Source organism: Chiloscyllium plagiosum, unplaced genomic scaffold (assembly GCF_037043375.1).
Source record: "Chiloscyllium plagiosum isolate Xiang-an unplaced genomic scaffold, Cpla_swu_hap1 HiC_scaffold_22, whole genome shotgun sequence".
In the NCBI taxonomy this organism is placed as follows: Eukaryota; Metazoa; Chordata; class Chondrichthyes; order Orectolobiformes; family Hemiscylliidae; genus Chiloscyllium; species Chiloscyllium plagiosum.
This window is the reverse complement of record NW_028270160.1, coordinates 10,994,585-11,014,053: the sequence shown is the minus strand read 5'-3', so window position 1 is coordinate 11,014,053 and position 19,469 is coordinate 10,994,585. Positions and strand designations below refer to the sequence as shown.

The window sequence follows — 19,469 nt, the reverse complement described above, 5'->3', positions numbered from 1 at the left end:
ATGACGTTTTGGGTTTCCAAGTACTTGTTAAGGTTTGTGAGATTTCCCACCCCAACTGCCCTCCTGGACAGTACATTTCCTCAAATCCCCTCTAAACTTTCTGCCTTTGACCTTAAAATGATGCCCCCTTGTTACCGACCCCTTCAACTAAAGGAAACAACTGCTTCCCATCAACGAAGGCCCTCATATCTTACCAACACCTCAGTTAGGATGCCCTTCAGCTTTTTCTGCTCCAAAGAAAAACAACCTGAACTCATCCAGCCTCCCTCCACGGCCAAACTTCTCCGTCCCAGACTAGATCCTGGTAAAGCTCCTCTTGGATAGTTTTCAGTCAGTGGTGGTCTGCCTCTGCCTTCCACTCTCAGGGACTGAACCCACACTATAAACATCAATCTGAATCATACACTAGCCAACTGAGCTAAACTGTCCTCTTAGTACACAGAGGGAACCACAAAGTAGAATAGAATGGTGGAGAGAGCTTCCATTGAGGAAAATTATTTGGATTGAAATAGTGTGCATGGGTATGGGGAAAACAGAAAAGTTAGGAGCAGGAAGAGGCCATTCAGCCCTTTGAGTCTGCCCTACCATTCACGATCATGGCTGATCATCCAACTCAATATCCTAATGCTGCTCTCTCCCCAATAACCTCTGATCTCATTCACCCCAAATGCTATATCTAGTCACCTCTTGAATACATTCAATGTTTTGGTATCAACTACTTCCTGTGGTAATGAATTCCACAGGTTCACCACACTCTGAGTGAAGAAATGTCTCCTCATCTCCATTGAGAATGGTCCACCCAGAATCCACAGTCTGTGACCGGTGGTTCTGGACACATCCACCATCGGGAACATGCTCCCTGCATCTACTCTGTCCAGTCCTGTTAGAATGTTAAGTCTCTATGAGATTCCCCACCTCACTTTGTCTGAACTCCAGTAAAAACAATCCTAACCTCATCAATCTCTCCTCGTACGTCACTCCCTCCATCCCCGGAATCAGCCTGGTAAAGCTTCGCTGCACTCCTTCAAAAGCGAGAGCATCCTTCCTCAGAAAAAGGAGACCAAAACTGCCCACAATATTCTAGATGTAGCCTCACCAAGGCCCTGAGTTGAGAGTGTGGTGCTGGAAAAACACAATGGGTCAGACAGGATCTGAGGAGCAGATCAGGAATCCTGACAAAGGGCTTTTGCCCGAAGCGTCGATTTTCCTGCTCTTCGGATGCTGCCTGACCTGCTGTGTTTTTCCAGCACCACTCTGATCTGAAATCTGGTTTCCAGCACCTGCAGTCCTCACTCCTGCCTTGGATCTGAGGAACAGAAGATTTGATTTTTCAAGCATAAGCCCTCCATTAGGAATGAGCTCATGAACGGGTTATGCCTGAAACGTCGACTCTCCTGCTCCTTGGATGCTGGCTGACTTGCTGTGCTTTTCCAGCGGCACACTTTCAACTCTGATCCCCAGCATCTGCAGTCCGCGCTTTCTCCTCACCGAGACCCTGTATAACTGCAACAACACATTCCTGCAGGAAAGGCAGGAGACTGGCACTAGGGAATGATGCTAGTTTGTAATGCTAGTACAGACACAATAGGCCGAATAGCCTCCTTCTGTGCTGTAATACCTGTGTGAGAGCACGAGCATATACATATTGCCATCCAGAATAGTGGGGAAAACAGTGCATGCCTGAATATCCCCTCTTAAGCAATGGTGAGTGTATTATCAGGATTTCAACTCCATTAATGTTGTGACTTCAGCTGAGGTTTAGCGTCACAGTAAAGAGTCAAAACAGCCCAGAGAGAATTAAGATTGTAACACATGGAACACCATGTACACTCCCTTTTGTTTAATATTATATATTTATATAGATCTTTCAAAAAATATCCTCCAATATTTCAATGTACAAGTATTGTCGTTATGAGATCAGCTTTGAACAAAATTTGAAAACAAAAGAAAAATAAACCACATACACAGAGGGGGTTACGATTAACTTTTCTCATCGGGCGAAGAAAATCAGGGAAAGGGTGGACTGCTCTTCAATTTGCTGTCATTCATTTCCTTCGCCTGGCGCTAAAAGCCAAGGTGACCCTCAAGCACCTATTCCTATCGGGACATGACCACAAGTTCCTAGTGCACGATCAGATTGTACTCCCGGGTCCCGTTCAGTGACTGGTTTGTAAAACCCTTCCCTCACGTGGTAGTCCAAGTCTGATTCTGAACGAGGCCGGGGTACAGATCCAGAGCAGGAGGTCCGAGGTATTGTCTGGTATTGTAAGTGAAGTCTCCATTGTTAGGACACGTTATTGGACAGGGTCAGCTGATGTTCAAACTGGTCTTCAATTGCAGCACTGAAGGCATCACCTGAAAGGCAAGGTGAGGAGATAAATCCAGGGGCCTCAAAAACAGCCACAGCTCAAAACTATAGTAAGTACCGACAGTCAGGAAGTACATCCACATGTAAAGCACAGGGAAAACATAACTACCCATTGAGGATGTCAATCATTTGGAAATGTTAAAAGTGAGGAATTGACAGACTTGCGTTGTTTGTGTTATAGGTCACTGGGGGACTCCAGTTTTTAAAATTATTTTATTATAAGATCCCCTACAGTGTGGAAACAGGCCCTTCGGCCCAACAAGTCCACACCGACCCTCCAAACAGTAACCCACCCATACCCATTTCCCTCTGACTAACCTATGCGAAATTTAGCCTGGCACATCTTTGGACTGTGGGAAGAAACCGGAGCACCCGGAGGAAACCCACGCAGACACGGGGAGAATGTGCAAAACTCCACGCTGACAGTCGCCCGAGGCTGGAATCGAACCTGGGACCCTGGTGCTGTGAGGCAGCAGTGCTAACCACTGAGCCACCACACTGCCACTGCTCACAGTACTCCATGGAGGTTGAACCAGGGTTTTGTAAAACTGCAGCAGATCTTCTGCACCCTGATACTCCCAGTGCTCTAGATATAAAGGCCCACTTTCCATTAGCTTTCTTGATTATTTTCTGCATTTGTTTCTGACTCTTTTAAGAGCTGTGCCCCTGAGCCCCCAGGTCTCTTTGAATATACATTGCATTTAACTTCATACCATCAAGAAAAATCGGGTTTGTCAGGGCTCCAATGTCCTCTTTATCACACCACTGACCAGGAATCACCCCCGCTCTCAGCAGCACGAATTGGGAGGATTTTAGATTGGCAAACAAACTAATTGGCCCTGTTATTGCAGAACCGTTACAGTGTAAACGAAGGCCAGTCTGCCCATCGCGGCTGTGCTAGCTGTCTGAGCATTATAACTTATGGGTAACCTCCTCCATTCTGAATGCACCTTTGTTCTCCACCATGTCCAGGAGCGAGACTTGAATCTGGAGCTTCTGGATCAGAGACAAGGACGCTACTCAGCATACCATTTTTGTTAGGTGACATCTTTAAAGGAGATGAAACTCAAAAGTGGGTTACTGGAATTAATATATAAATCAATCTTAATCTCAGGGAATGAGAGATTGCACTGAGTATCCTCCTCATGGTCTTTCAGCTCTTTGCATTTATCACAGAATCCCTACAGTGTGGAAGGAGGCCATTTAATCCATCAAGTCTACACCAGCCATCCAAAGAACATCCCACCCAGACCACACCCCCCTACCTTATCCCTGTAATCCCACATTCCCCTAGCTAACCCACTTAGCCTGCACATCCCTGTGGCAATTTCCCATGGCCAATCCCCCTGAGCTGGGCATCTTTGGAAGGAAACCCACACAGACACAGGAAGCACGTGCAAACTCCACACAGACAGTCACCCGAGGCTGGAATTGAACCCGGGTCCCTGGTGCTGGGAGGCAGCAGTGCTCATCACTGAGCCACCATGCCACCCATTAATTTCCTACAAATGTATTACACTGAAATGATCACATCCATCATAAAACCTACTTCCTTTTCAAGTGAGGAATTAATCAAAACAGCAAGTGCTGGAGAAACTCGGCAGGTCTGGCAGCGTCCATGGAGAGAGAAACGGTTAACATTACAAATCTGATATGACTTCTTCAGAATATTTCACATGATGTGTCACTGGACTCAAAACTCTGTTTTTCTCTCTCTCACTCGCTCTCTCAGATGCTGCCACAACTGCAGAGCTTCTCCAGCATTTTCTGTTTGTTTCAGATCTTTGGCATCATAGTTCTCTGCTTCTTTATGGAACTGTTTGAGAAATGCATTTCAAAGTTTAATCTTCTTAACCGCTCGATTCTTTGGAACAGGAATTGACAAGGTGACCAATCGTGTGTTTGAAGTGAACACAAAGAGTTGTGGATGATGCAAGTCTGAAACTCCAGCAGACAGTGCTGGAGAACCGCAGTTCTGAAGAAAGGTTACTGGACTTGAAACGTTAGCTCTGTTTGTTTCTCCACAGATGCTGCCAGACCTGCTGAGTTTCTCCAGCAGTTTCTGCTTTTGCTTTCGTATTTGAAGTCCCTGACCCTGGCTCTTTCCTGCTACTGTGCCCTGTAATTTTGGCTTCCTTGTAGTGGCCCACACTCTGTGTGGAGATTTGAACCTACAACTTTCTAGCATCAGCAAGAACTTAGGAACTAGGAGCAGGAGTAGGCCGTCTGGCCCTTCAAGCTTGCTCTGCCATTCAATAAGATCATGGCTGATCTCTTTGTGACCTCCGTGCCACTTACCTGCCCTCTCCCTGTATCCTGTAATTCCTCTACTGTTCAAAAAAATTATCTATCTTAGCTTTAAAAACATTCAATAAGGAAGCCTCAACCACTTCCCTGGGCAGGAAATTCCACAGATTCACAACCCTCTGGGTGAAGAAGTTCCTTCTCAATTCAGTCCTAAACCTGCTCCATCTAATTTTGTAGCTATACCCTCTTGTCCTCGTTTCACCTGCCAGTGGAAACATCCTCTCCACTTCTAGCTTATCTATTCCCTTCATAATTTTACATGTTTCTATAAGATCCCCCCTCTTCTGAATTCCAGTGAATATAATCCCAGTCTCCTCAGTCTCTCCTCATAGAAGACTGTACTCACTTTCCAAACCCTGTCACATTTCTCCTCAGTGTGTGGAGCCTGTGATGGGCTGAGTCTATACCATGGTCCAATGCAGACATGCCAAGCACAGCCTACCCATAGAATGGGGAGAGGGCAGCACTGCCCACTCCAGTGATAAAGGCGCAGAATGCTACTAGATATCGCCTTTCCAGTTTATCAACCCAACCATCTTTCAATTACTGCATCACGCTGTGACCTGAGCTTGCTCAGAGAAACCGGAGATAATCGTTTCCAATAATCCAGGGCAGTATTCTATATCTGAAACTGGCCCTGAGTAAATCTCATTCTGGTTGTAATCAGAGTCGATCGCTGAATGCAGCCTGTTTAATATTAAATGGGTTGACTCTGATTTGTGAGATAACAGCTGTTTTTAACTGCTACAGACCGACTTCCTGCCTGAAAACTGAGCATCACAGAAGGAATACTTGCATTGAAATGGCGCCCTTCACAACTCTCAGTGCATTGCAGCTAATGAGCTAGTTTTGTTTGAATTGTAGTCACTGTGCTAATGTTGCAGGGTAGGGAGGTGTGGGAGAGCAGTATTGAGAGGGTGACTCTACAGCCCTGGGCATTTCTGTGGCTGTCAGCGAGACTCCAAAACAGTGTGTTGTCTCCCCAGTGGGAGAGTCAAAGATGTCTCTGGGTGGGCACAGGATATTCTGAAGGGGGAGGGTGAGCTGCCAGAGATTGTGGTCCATGGGCAACAAGAGAGATGAGGTCCTGCCAAAGAAAATTTAGGGAGTGACGTAGAATGTTGAAGAGCAGGACCTCAAGGGTTGTCACCTTAGGATTACTCCCTGTGCCATGTGCGAGTGAGGTCATGAATAGGAAGATAATAAAGCTGTATGCATTGGTAAAGAGCTGGTGTAGGAAGACGGTGGTCAGATTTCTTCTAGGGCAGGTGGGACCTGTATGAGAAGATGGGTTGCTCCTAAATTGGAGGGGCACCAATGTCCTGACAGGGAGGTTTACTAGTGCCACTTGGGAGGGTTTAAATGAGTATGGGCAGGGGATAGGAACCATGTCAATAGGTCAGCATGTAGGGTTCTTGAGGAGAAGGTCAAGATTAAGCCACGTCAGTCTAATGGGAAGAGCAGGCAGGGCCAGTTTAATGAACATGGCAGTACTGGTGGTCTGAAGTCTATTTATTTCAATGCAAGGAATATAACAGGTAACGCAGGTGAGCTTAGAGCATGGATTAGTTCATGGAACGATAGAGTTGTAGCAATTCCAGAAACTTGGGGAAGAGAAGGGCAGCACTGGCAGCTCCACATTTCAGGGTTTAGTGTTTCAGGCGTGATAGAGAGGGATGTGAAAAGGGTCGGGGAGTTGTATTACTGATTAAAGAGAGTCCCACAGCTGCACTGAGAGGACATAGAGTCATAAAGATGTACAGTGCTGAAACAGACCCTTCAGTCTAACCTGTCCATGCCGACCAGATGTCCCAACCCAATCTAGTCCCACCTGCCAGCACGCGGTCCATATCCCTCCAAACCCTTCCTATTCATATACCCATCCAAATGCCTCTTAAATGTTGCAATTGTACCAGCCTCCACCACTTCCTCTGGCAGCTCATTCCATACACGTACCACCCTCTGAGTGAAAAGGTTGCCCCTTAGGTCCCTTTTATATCTTCCCCCTCTCACCCTAAACCTATGCCCTCTAGTTCTGGACTCCCCCACCCCAGGGAAAAGACTTTGTCTATTCACCCTATCCATGCCCTTCATGATTTTATAAACCTCTATAAAGTCGCCCCTCAACCTCCAATGCTCCAGGGAAAACAGCCCCAGCCTGTTTAACCTCTCCCTGTAGCTCAAATCCTCCAACCCTGGCAACATCCTTGTAAATCTTTTCTAAACACTTTCAAGTTTCACAACATCTTTGCAACAGGAAGGAGACCAGAATGGCACGCCATATTCCAACAGTGGCCTAACCAATGCCCTGTCCAGCCGCAACATGACCTCCCAACTCCTGTACTCAATACTCTGACCAATTAAGGCAAGTATACCAAACGCTGCCTTCACTATCCTGTCTACCTCTTGGATGGCTCCTTCAGTGAGGCCATAGTTTGCATTGAAATGGCGCCCTTCACAACTCACAGTGCATTACAGCTAATGAGCTAGCTTTTGTTTGAAGTGTAGTCACTGTGTTAATGTATTGAGGCCATAACCAGCCAGGACTCCTGAGCAGCGGGGGCTGAGGAGACACTTGAGAGGAATCTATAAAATTATGCGATGCACAGATAGGGTTGACGCTCAGAATCTTTATCCCCCCAGAGCCGAACTGTCTAATACCAGGGGGGCACGCATTTAAGGGGAGAGGGGGAAAGATCACAGGAGATGTGAGGGCCAGGTGTTTTACAGAGGGTGGTAGGAGTCTGGAACACACTTCCAGGGGTGGTGGTGGATGCAGATTCCATAGGGGCTTTTAAGGGATTTTTAGATAAACTCATAAGCAAGGAACAGAGGGATATGGACCAAGGGGTTAGTTTAATTTGGCATCATGTTCGGCACATGATGGTGGGCTGAAGAGCCTTTTCCTGTGCTGTACTGTTCTACGTTCTATATTCTAACTCCTGAATAAGAAAGGTGCAATCACTATGCTGGGGTTATGCTATAGGCCTCCCAATAGCCAGCGTGAAATAGAGGAACAGATATGTAGGTAGATCACAGAAAGTTGTAAAAACAGCACAGTTGTTGTAATGGGTGATTTCAACTGCTCCAGTATTGGGACTCCCTTAGTGCCAGGGGTTTAGATGGAACAGAATTTGTTACGTGCATCCAGGAGGGTTTATTGAAACAATATGTGAATAGTCCAACTAGAGAAGGGGCCATATTAGACCTTGTATTGGGGAATGAGCCTGGCCAAGTGACTGAAGTTACAGTGGGAGAGCATTTTGGGGACAGTGATCCTAATTTTGTGAGTTTTAAGTGACTTATGGATAAGAATAATATTGATCCTCAGGAGAAAATGTTAAACTGGGGGAAGGCTAATTACAATGACATTAGGCAGGAACTGGAGAAATTAGATTGGTAGGGGCTGTTTGAGGGTCAATCTACATCTGACATGGAGTATTTCAAAGGCCAGTTTATCAGAGTTCAGGACCACATTGTTCCTATGAGGATGAAAGATAAGGATGGCAAGATTCAGGAACCGTGTATGACAAGAGATAATGAAAGTTGAGTTAAAAAGAAAAAGGAGGCATGTGTAAGATTTGGGAAACTGAAATCAGCTGAGGTACTTGAGGAATATAAAGTAAGCAGGAAAGAACAAATTAGGAAGGGCTAAAAGGAGCCATGAAATGTTCTTGGCAAACAGTATTAAGAAGAGTTCAAAGGCATTTTGTACTTACATTATGAGCAAGAGGGTAGCTAGGGAACAGGTAGGTCCACTCAAATAACCAGAGGAAGTGAATGAGGTCGTTAATGAGCACTTCACATCAATTTTAACCAAGGGGAAGGACATGGATGATGGTAACATTAGGGAAAGCTGTGTAAATATTCGGGGTCATGTTGACATGAAGAAGGAAGAAATGTTAATGTCTTGAAAAACATTAAGGTAGGTAAGTCCCCAGGGCCTGCTGGGCTATATCCCAGGATACTAAGTGAGGTGAGGGAAGAGATTGCTGGGAACATGTTGCCCAGGGTACATGATAGAAGCAGATAAGATAACAACATTTAAAAGCATTTAGACAGACACATGAACAGGTAGGGAATACAGAGATATGGACCATGGGCAGGCAGATGGGATAAGTTTGGAATGGCTTCACAGTCATGGACATAATGAGCTGAAGGGCCTGTTGCTGTGCTGTACTGTTCAATGTTCTAGTGACAGCCAATGTACACACAGAGACTCGCACAAACAGCTGTGAGAGCATCATTTCTTTTTGAAGTGTAGTTGATCACGGGATAAATATTGGCCTGGACACCACTCCCCTGACCTTTGTTGAAAACAGAAGCCACAAGATGTTTCACAGCCACCTGAGAGGAGAGAGGTGGACTCAGATGAATGCCATCCCTGGGGCAGTGCAGCCCCTGCCTCAACAGTATACTGGAGAGTTAGCCCACATTCTGTGAGGTTCTTGGGGAAGACTGACCAGTACAGCAGGTTGATAGGCCTCGGGTCAAATCTCCAGTGTAGGGCCCAAGCAGCTGACAGTGTAAGACCATAAGAGCAGAACTGGGTCATTCAGCCATCGAGTCTGCTCCACCATTCAATAAGATCGTGGCTGACCTGATAATCCTCAACTCCATTCTCCTGCCTTTTCCCCAGAACCCTTGACTCCCTTACTGATTAAAAACTAACCTCAACCTTGAATACACTTGATGACCCAGCCTCAACAGCACTCTGTGGTAAAGAATTCCACTCCCCTCTGAGACAAGAAATTCCTCCTCATCTCAGTCTTCAATGGACGACCCCCTTACTCTCAGATGATACCCCTCTCCTAGACTCACCCACAAGGGGAAACAACATCTCTGCATCTCCCCTGTCAAGTCCCCTAAAAATCCAATAATGGGCGAATTGAAATCAGAAATGGAAAAGATTGGAGGCGTGATGGGATCTTGGGAGGTGGTAGGATTTTTCCGAAGACTCAGTTGGGTCAGAAATCCTTGCTGGTATAATACAGTGGTTAACAGCACAGAGCTGATGAAGATATTCCCCGTGGGGACACATTCAGTGATGATCTGAGACTCAGCTTCTGTTGAAGAGTTACGTACCCGTGTGGCACCCGTACATCCAGATCCGAAAACCATCGTATCTACATCGGCACTTCACAAGGTTGTTTGAGAAATCAGACTCGGCCACCTCGGCGTTGGGATTGATGTGGACCTGGGTGAAGTAAAGAGATGGAAATTCAGGACATTTTCAGAAAGAAAGCTACAGATTAATTGGGACACAAATTCTTAGAAGGGGAGAGAGGAAGGGCATGTGTTTCACAAAACACAGTACCATGTCAACGATGAGCTCTCCATCTGCACTGGACCTGAAATGGGACAGCAATAGCAGTGACAGTCTACCAGTGGAGTGGGACATGCATTTAAGGTGAAAGGGGGAATGTTCAAAGGAGTCAAGAGTCAAGCGTAATGAGCAGCTTTATTTGTCATTTCTACCATATACAACCGAGACAGGAATAACGAGACAACATTCCTCCAGGACCAGGGTGCTACATGGACAGCACAAACTACACGATCATACACAGTGTGGCATAAAGTGCATAAGAAGTGCAAAACACACGAGCTCAGTAATTCCTGCCACATCAAGGCAATCGGCACATTGGTGTACAAATGACAGGGTGTCATAAAAGAATGTTAATTAATAAAACATTGGTCTAACAGCAATTCAAAATCGTGCAAAGAGTTTCAGGTGGAAAAGAGTCTGATCATACAGTGTTAAGGAGCCTGATGGCCAGAGGGAAGAAACTGTTGCACAGTCTGGCCGTGAGAGACCGAATGATCTGATATCTTCTCCCAGATGGCGGGAGGGAGAAGAGTTTGAGTGAGGGGTGTGTGGGGTCGTCCACAATGATCTTAGTCTTTCAGATGCAGCGTGTGGAGAAAATGTCAATAATGAAGGGAAGAGAGACCCCAATGATCCCCAGATGATCAGTGGTCCTCACAATCTGTTGTAGGGTCTGACGATCTGAAACGATGCAACTCCTGAACCAGGCAGTGATGCAGCAGCTCAGGGTACTCTCAGTGAACCCTCAGTAGAATGTGGTGAGGATGGGGGGGGGGGGAGGTGGGTTTTCCTCAATCTGCTCATTAAGTAGAGACGCTGCTGGGCTTTCTTGGCAATTGAGCTGGGGTTGAGGGACCAGGTGTGATTCTCTGCCAAGTCACTTCTTCGCGAAGGAGAAGTGAGGGGCATATTTCTTTACGCAGAGAGTGGTAGGAGTCAGGAACACGCAGCCAGGTGGTGGTGGAGGTAGATACCATAGGGGCATTTAAGGGGCTTTTAGATAAACACGTGAATATGCAAGGAATAGAGGGATAATGACCAAAGGCAGGCAGAAGGGATTAGTTTCATTTGGCTTCATGTTCGGCACAACATTGTGGGCCAAAGGGCCTGTTCCTGTGCTGTACTATGTTCAATGGATTACAGAGAAAGAGGTACCATCCTATCACCCACACTTCCCAAATGTTATCCTTCACTCTCCCTCTACCCCCATCAGCTGCTGCAGTCCTGTTTGTTAGCTCTGACCCTTATACCCCCGTTCATCCTGCACTCTGTCCAGTGTATGGGAAATCCAGAGTGTCCTGTCTCCTGACTCTCAACCTCCAGCTTGCTTCCCACTCACTGCTGTCTTCATTGGCTGCTTCTTAATACACCGAAACCAAAAGCCTTCATTTGCACATAGCTACAGCACAAAAACAGGCCATTTGGCCCACTCAAACAATGCTGGCATCCATAATCCACATGACCCTCCACTGACCTGACTTCACCTTGCCATACGCACGGATAGTTTTATTTATTTCCATCATCTGTCTTTGTTCAGCTTCCCCTTAAACACATCTACACACTTCAAGCCCTGCAAGTGGTAGTAAGCCCTGTCAGTTAGCTCAGGCAACAGGATGCCTGCTGTGTGATACAGTGACCCTGACAGAGTGGGTTCAGTTCCCACATCAGTTGAGGTTACTGTGAATGTTCTGTCTTCTGCCATGGGCAGCACGGTGGCACAGTGGTTAGCACTGCTGCCTCACAGCGCCAGAGACCCGGGTTCAATTCCCACCTCAGGTGACTGTCTGTGTGGAGTTTGCACATTCTCCCCGTGTCTATGTGGGTTTCCTCCGGGTGCTCCGGTTTCCTCCCACAATCCAAAGATGTGCAGGTCAGGTGAATTGGCCATGCTAAATTGCCCGTAGTGTTAGGTGAAGGGGTAAATGTAAGGGAATGGGTCTGGGTGGGTTGTGCTTCGGAGGGTTGGTGTGGACTTGTTGGGCCGAAGGGCCTGTTTCCACACTGTAAGTAATCTAATCTAATCTTCTCACCCGAGGGGTGGTGACCCTCAGGTTAAAATGCCACCTTTTTTGTGTGTGTGTCTGTCTGTCTCTCTGTCTCTCTAATGAGACAGCTTTACGGAGTTCCATATTCCCACCACTTTTAGGAAAGAAGGGAAAGGATGTTTCTATGTTTGGTTTTGCAGGCTGCCCCCAGATGGAGATATCTTCTCTTCGCTGACCTGATCAAACCCTTGCAAAGGACTCCCGATGTCACCCCTCACCCCTTTTCTGGGGAATGGACTACCCAGTCCAGCTTTTCCTTAGTCTCTCATAACATGTCAATCATAAATACATCAATTGTGATGTCCTCCGCATCCCTCATGATTAGATTCCCTACAGTGTGGAAACAGGCTCTTTGGTCCAACAAGTCCATACCGACCCTCCGAAGAGTAACCCACTCACTCTGCTTCCTCCATCCCAACAAGGGAAGTACAGTTTGCATCAATTCTGCTTCACTCTGTTCATCCCTAGTGCTACCATCCCCACCACATCCTGTGAGCAAATAAAAAAACAGTAAGGGCATGGCTGAACTGCTTGCGGGTTCGAATTCCATAAGCCCCATTGACCACACGATGACCCTCCTACTTTTTGTTTTTGTAGAATTACTTCTATAGAATCCCAACAGCACAGAAAGAGGCCTTTGCAATAGGAAGGGTGTTGTTGTGAAACTTGAGAGGGTTCAGAAAAGATTTACAAGGATGTTGCCAGGGTTGGAGGGTTTGAGCTACAGAGAGAGGTTGATAGGCTAGGGCTGTTTTCCCTGGAGCGTCGGAGGCTGAGGAATGACCTTCTAGAAGTTTATAAAATCATGAGGGACATGGATAGGGTGGATAAACAAGGTATTTTCCCTGGGCTGGGGGAATCCAAAGCTAGAGGGTATAGGTTTAAGATAAGAGGGGAAAAATTTAAAAGGGACCAAAGGGGGCAATGGGTGGTGTGTGCGCGGAATGAGCTGCCAGAAGAACTGGTGAAGGCGGCTGCTAAACGAAAACATTTAAAAGGCATCTGGATGGGTATATGAATAGGAAGGGTTTAGAGGGATATGGACCAAGTGCTGGCAAACAGGACTAGATTAGCTTAGGATATAGGTCTGCATAGATGAGCTGGAATGAAGGGTCTGTTTCTGTGCTGTACATCTCTATGACTCTATTTGGCTCATGGAGTCTGCATTGACACTCTGAAGAGCACCCTACCCTCTTCCTGCTTATCCGAGGGCTTCACATCCCTGGACAATGGGCAATTCAGCATTGCCAATCCACCTAACCTGTACATCTTTGGCCTATGCAGACACAGGGAGAATGTGCAAACTCCACACAGAGTCACCTGAGACTGGAATCGAACCCGGGACCCTGGCACTGTGAGGCACCGTGCCATCCTTTGTGCTCCTATTAAGGGAGAAAGAGGCACAAAACATTCCTATACGCTACACTATTGTAGACGTTCCAAACTAAGAGAGTTGCTTGGTTTCCATACCTGAAAGACATAGTTTCCTGGTTTAACATCAGTAACATCAATCCACTGACAGTCGATGTCATGGCGATAGAGATCCCAGCAGCCCACAGTGACACCTTGCTCCCCAAAGTTGGCGCAGGCATATCGTTTGTAAATGCCTAGTGGAAAATGCAGAGAGAAAAGGGGTTCAACTGGAAAACCACACACAAAGATCAACTCAGTCCATTGTCGATTTCCAAATGGAGCTCTCAAATTTCAAATCTAATGTTGATCTTGCTTTCTGTGCACCTTCTTTGCACCCGTTACCTGTATTCCTCGCTCTGTTCAATCACACTATGATCTTGTTGTCTTTGTATGGTATGATCTGCATGCAAAACAGACCCTTTCACTGTACTCAGGCGCGTCTGACAATAATAAATCAAATCAAATCATCGCTCCCCATCTGACAGCCAACCAATGGTGAAAATGGAGTCGAAAGCCATTGGGATGGATATAAATGGTCAAATGATCTTTGCCAGAGATCCCGAACTGCAGAGTACAACTCCTAAGGAGATCATGGGAATGGCCTTTGGGCTATTAAGTTTCAGGCTAGTAATGGAGGTGTTGAGATTGGACAGATGTGAGTGCAGTTAAATGTTTTGGATCTTTCCTTTGCTGAGGGCCATGGTTTAATATCTGTTTCCCAAGATTCTACCGCACCCTACCATCTGTAAAATGCTGAGGCTTTGCTTCCTTCAGGGTAAACACAGCCATTTTAATAACCTTCCTCCACCCCCTAAACCCCTCCTGATCAACACCAACCCTGCACCCTACTCAACAACTGCCTATATCCTACCCCCGAAAACCCACCCTGAGGTCCCACTGAGGGAGTGCTGCACTGGTAAACACCTGGAAACAGGGTTCCCTAGCCACGAAGACTGGTGCTGGATGTGGAATGGATGTTTCCTCTTGTGGGCGAGTCCAGATCTAAAGGGTTTAAGGATCGGGGCTTACTCTTTCAGGACAGAGATGGGGAGAAATCTCTCTCTCTCTTTCTGAGGGTTATGTCGGAGTGTGGAACTCTCTGCTGAAGAAGGCAGGGAGAGTGGGGAGGTGTCACTGACCATTTTTAGGTTAAAGGTGAATAAGCTCTTGTTAGGCATGGGAATCAGGGTCATCGTGTGGTCAATGAGGATTATGGAATTCAAAATGCAAGCAGATCAGCCATGCCCTTACTGAAAGGTGGTGCTGGAAGGGCTGAAGAGTCTCCTCCTTCTCCTTTTTCAGATGTTTGTATCACTGTGGTTTGTGGGAGCCTTCTTAGAGACAAACTGCTTTCCCCACATTGTAACAACGCTGGCACTTCTGAATATGTCAGTAAAATGCTTGAGGATCTCCTGAGACCTTTGTTAAGGGCTGGGTTTCCCCTGGTGCTTGTACAGATATCTAATCATTATGTTAGTATCTGATGTGGCAAGATCAAAATATGTAAGGTCAAAACAAAGAGTTCCAGATGGATTGTGACCTGACGCACTCAAACGGTTAACATTTTCAGGTCTTTGCTATTTCCATTATCACACAGTACAGAAAAGGCCCTTCGGCCCATCAGGTCTGTACTGCCAAAAGTATATTACTGAGTAAAAGGGAAGGAAATCTGCCATCCTTACCCTGTCTGACCTCTATGTGACCCACAGCAATGTAGTTATCTCTGCAATGGCTTGGCCAACCCCTCAGTTGTGCCAATCTGCTCTGACAAAGTTCAAACAATGTGGGAGTGCCTTCACCGTATGCATAGCTCACCAGTACCTTCTCAAGGGTAAATAGGAAGGGGCAATAAAGGCTGGTGTAGCCAGCAATGCCCAGATCCTATGAGTGAATCAAAGACAACATGCTTTCTTAGAGACCTAAGGGGCAACTTCTTCACGCAGAGGGTGGTACGTGTATGGAATGAGCTGCCAGACGAAGTAGTGGAGGCTGGTACAATTGCAACATTTAAGAGGCATTTGGATGGGTATATGAATAGGAAGAGTTTGGAGAGATATGGGTGGGTGCTGGCAGGTGGGACTAGATTGGGTTGGGATATCTGGTCGGCATGGACGGGTTGGACCAAAGGGTCTGTTTCCATGCTGTACATCTCTATGACTCTAGTCAGGACACTAGAGACAAATTCTCCTGATCTTCTTCAACACAGAGTCATGGGGGTTCCCCTTTTTAGGGCAGATGAGATGTTAGTTTCACATCACATCTGAAAAACAGCACCTCCAACACAGCAGCACTTTGATTTGATTGATCATTATCACTTGTATCTAAGTACAGTGAAAAGCTTTGTTTTGAGGAGATCAAGGACATATAGATCATAGGGTGATCGAATAGAGCAAGACATACAATGTTATAGGAGGTGTACAAAGCAAGATCAACATTAGATTTGAAATTTGAGAGGTCCATTCATCAGGCTGATAACAGCGGGGAAGAAGCTGTTCTTGAATCTGTTGGTGTGTGTATTTAAGCTTCTAGATCTTCTGCCTGACGAAGAGATTGGATGAGAGTTTTGTAACTTGCTCTATATTAGCAATGTCCCCTGCTCCTTTGTGAATGTTAGTTGATGCACCAAATGTGCTCAATCCTTGAGTGGAAAGGGAGTTTTCACACTAACCACTTGCTACGTCGAGAGCTCACAATCCATGAGACCACATCCACATCTCTCATCGAGGTGAAGGGATCGATCGTGTCTCTTTCTAATCTTATTTCCAATGAAATCAGACACAGCTCTGACTGAGCCTTCCCACAGCGAGATCTTACACCCTCTGACAAAGAGTCACCGGACTCAGAACATTAACCCTGTTTCTCTCTCTATAGATGCTAACAGACCTGCTGAGTTTCTCCAGCACTCTCTGTTCTTGATTCAGACCTCACAGCAGTCGACTCCACCCTCAACTCTCCCTCACCTACCATCCCTCTTCCAGCTCCAGACATACCTCTTTCACAGTCTGAGTCTTCGAGACAGAAGCTTGCTTTATGTCCTTCTGCGACCTTGCTGCCATTCAGGGTCAAGAGGTCATAGTGAGTGAAGACCTCCATGCTGTGGTAGTGTCTGCAAAAGGAAACAGGCGTCGGGTTTGTGAAAGAGTGAGCAATTGCCTCCCACAACATGGCTCCAAATGCAGACCTCAGTAAGATATAAGACCCACCCCACTTTAGCCAAGCTCCTTTATCTCTACATCTCTGAGTTAGTGGCTCAGTGGTTAGTACTGCTGCCTCACAGTGCCAGGAACCTGGGTTCGATTCCAGCCTCAGGCTGTTGTGGAGTTTGCACATTCTCCCAGTGTCTGTTTGGGTTTCCTCTGGGTTCTCTGGTTTCCTCCCACAGCCCAAAGATGTGCAAGTTAGGTGAATTGGCCGTGTTAAATTGCTCATAGTGTTCAGGGATGTGTAGGTTAGGTGCATTAGTAAGGGGTAAATGTAGGGGAATGGGTCTGGGTGGGTTCCTCTTCGGAGGGTTGGTGTGGACTTGTTGGGCCTAATGACCTGTTTCCATACTGTAGGGTTACTATGATAACACACCAGTACAGCCAAAACTTCACTCCATGTTACCCAAACAGTTGATGAACACTTCAGCGTCCCTTAGTACGTGGGCCAGGAAGCATAACAGCAGTTAATAACAACAGGCATCAGCAGCTACTAAACTGATCCCTGCACTTAAAGCATTGTTGCTCTGTTTTTGGGAACACCAGAGGGTCTTCAGGGACAATAACTGGCCAACAGAGGTGGGCAACAGGAGTGAAATCTTCAAACAGAGCGTTGTTGAAGAAAGAAAATCAGCAACGAGGTGAGTTACAATAATCCAATCTTTCAGTATTGTTCCAAAGACAGCTTGATATTCTGGATTGTGGAGAGCCTCCTGAGGTTATACAGATGCCAGCGCACAAAGAGACCATTGCTCAGCACACCAGGTGGGCTCTGAAGGGGATAGCATCCTAGGCTCTTTGGGCATTTCACAACTTCATAACCAATGATTTGGGGAGCACTTGCCTGATAATGCCATCACTTTCTGATGAAAGGCTTTTGCCCGCAAAGTCGATTGTCCTGCTCCTCGGATACTACCTGACCTGCTGTGCTTTTGCAGCATCACTCTAATCTTGAGTGTCATCACTTGACCAGGCACTGGATACTGTATTACTGCTGCTTAAAATGTTCAACAAAATACTGTGAATTCCCCCAGACACAGTATAACGTTTCTCTGCCCTTAATTCAACAACAGATAAACCACCTTAATGTCAGGACTGTGTCTAAGAGGCTACATTAGAGACATTTAAGCATCTCTTGGATAGGCACATGGATGATAGTAAAATGAAGCGTATGTAGGTTAGTTTGATCTTAGAGTAGGATAAATGATTGGCACAACATCGAGGGCGGAAGGGCCTGTACTGTGCCTGACTGTTCTATGTACATAGACGTAAGATTTTACCCCTCCCTTGTATTTTCTTTCATAAAGAAACCCTTGCAATCAATAGACACTCGATACATCTCTTTTAAAGTGCAAACAGACAAGAGGAAGGGATGCAAGGCTGTGGTTAACATGGGGATAGTTAGCTGTCTTTATATATAACATTTAAAGATATGTTACAATTCAGAGGAATAAACTTCCCTTTCAAGCACAAACAAGTGCTTGTTTTTCCAATTGCATAGACTGGACATGGGGCGTGTAAGGCACTGGCCCAGTGTCAGAATCTCCCTGATGCTGGATACTTTGACGAGTAAATTGCTGGGATTATCAACAATCTAAAATTAGTTAATGTCAAAAATAATTTCAAAGTACCAAATGCCAGATGATATTTATTTACGCAGATGACCAACATCACTGGGCACAACACTGACAGAGCACTCCGTGATCCGGAGTTAACGAGAAACCCAATTGGCAAAGGGACATTTCTACAAAGGGCACTGGGTCAGAATGTGGGAGATGGGGAAGGTAGGCAGAGGAGAGGATTTCCAACTGCCTTTGTGACAATGGAGGATGTTGGTGTCACTGGTGTTTCATTTTTAAACACCCCAGAGAAGCTGGTGATGAGCTGCTTTCCAGATCCAGGGAGGGGAGTCCAAAACTACAGGGTTTAGGGTGACAGGGGAAAGAATTAAAAGGGACCTAAGGGGTAACCTTTTCAGGCAAAGGGTGTTGTGTGCATGGAAAGAGCTGTCAGAGGAAGTGGTGGAGGCTGTTACCATACAAAAGGCATCTGAATGGGTATTTGAGTAGGAAGGGCTTACAGGAATATTGCCCAAATGCTGGCAAATGGGACTAAATTAGATTAGGATTAGTCTGGTTGGCATGGACGAGTTGGAATAAAGGGTCTGTTTATGTGCTGTATAACTCTATGATTCTACAACTGCTGCGATCCGCGTGGTGTAGGGATCAAGGCTATAGGGAGGGAATGCCGGGATTTTGACCCAGCAACAGTGGGTGACATATTCTCAAATCATGATAGCGAGTGGCTTGGAGGAGAACTTGGAGGGGCTGGTGTTCCCCTGTATCTGCTGCCCCTGTCCTTCTAGACAGTAGAGGTCATGTGTTTGGAAGGTACTGTCAGAGGGGCTTTGGTGAGTTGCTGCGGTGTATCTTGTAGATGGTAACACACTGCTGCCACTCAGTGTCGCTGGTGAAGGGAGACAGTGTTGACGGTGGTGAGTGGGGGTGCCAGTCAAGTGGGCTGCTTGGTTGTGAATGGTGTTTTGATGTCCAGCAGAAGAATTTGAGGAGAAGATATTATCACAAATCTTTAACTCCAACATCATCTGAAGGAGGACACACAGACAACTGAAAAGGAAAAGAGTTTCAAAATGATCTAATGAATGGGGAAATGTTCACAAATAATGCACTGGGAGAGAAGTTCTAATGTGACCACAAACTCCAGCAAAGGTCCATGTTTACATGTAGATAAAAAAATTTGGTGCTTTTTCCCTGGAAACATGTGAGCTAGTTTACTTAAGGGCATTTCTC

The 19,469-nt window shown here is 46.2% G+C and overlaps 1 protein-coding gene across 2 annotated transcripts in view; it reads right to left on the bottom strand.

Annotated features, from left to right (window-relative positions):
- Window positions 1-1,818: 1,818 nt before the first annotated feature.
- The window catches only part of loxl4 (lysyl oxidase-like 4), a 139,917-nt gene continuing 122,266 nt past the window's right edge, over window positions 1,819-19,469 (bottom strand). For both annotated transcript variants that reach the window (XM_043713008.2, XM_043713009.2), the window contains exons 12-15: window positions 16,450-16,565; window positions 13,517-13,653; window positions 9,761-9,872; window positions 1,819-2,355 (exon numbers count right to left, since the gene is read on the bottom strand). In XM_043713008.2, coding sequence (XP_043568943.1) covers window positions 2,285-2,355; window positions 9,761-9,872; window positions 13,517-13,653; window positions 16,450-16,565 — 436 coding nt within the window. In that variant the 3' untranslated portion in view covers window positions 1,819-2,284. The remainder of the gene's footprint in view (window positions 2,356-9,760; window positions 9,873-13,516; window positions 13,654-16,449; window positions 16,566-19,469) is intronic.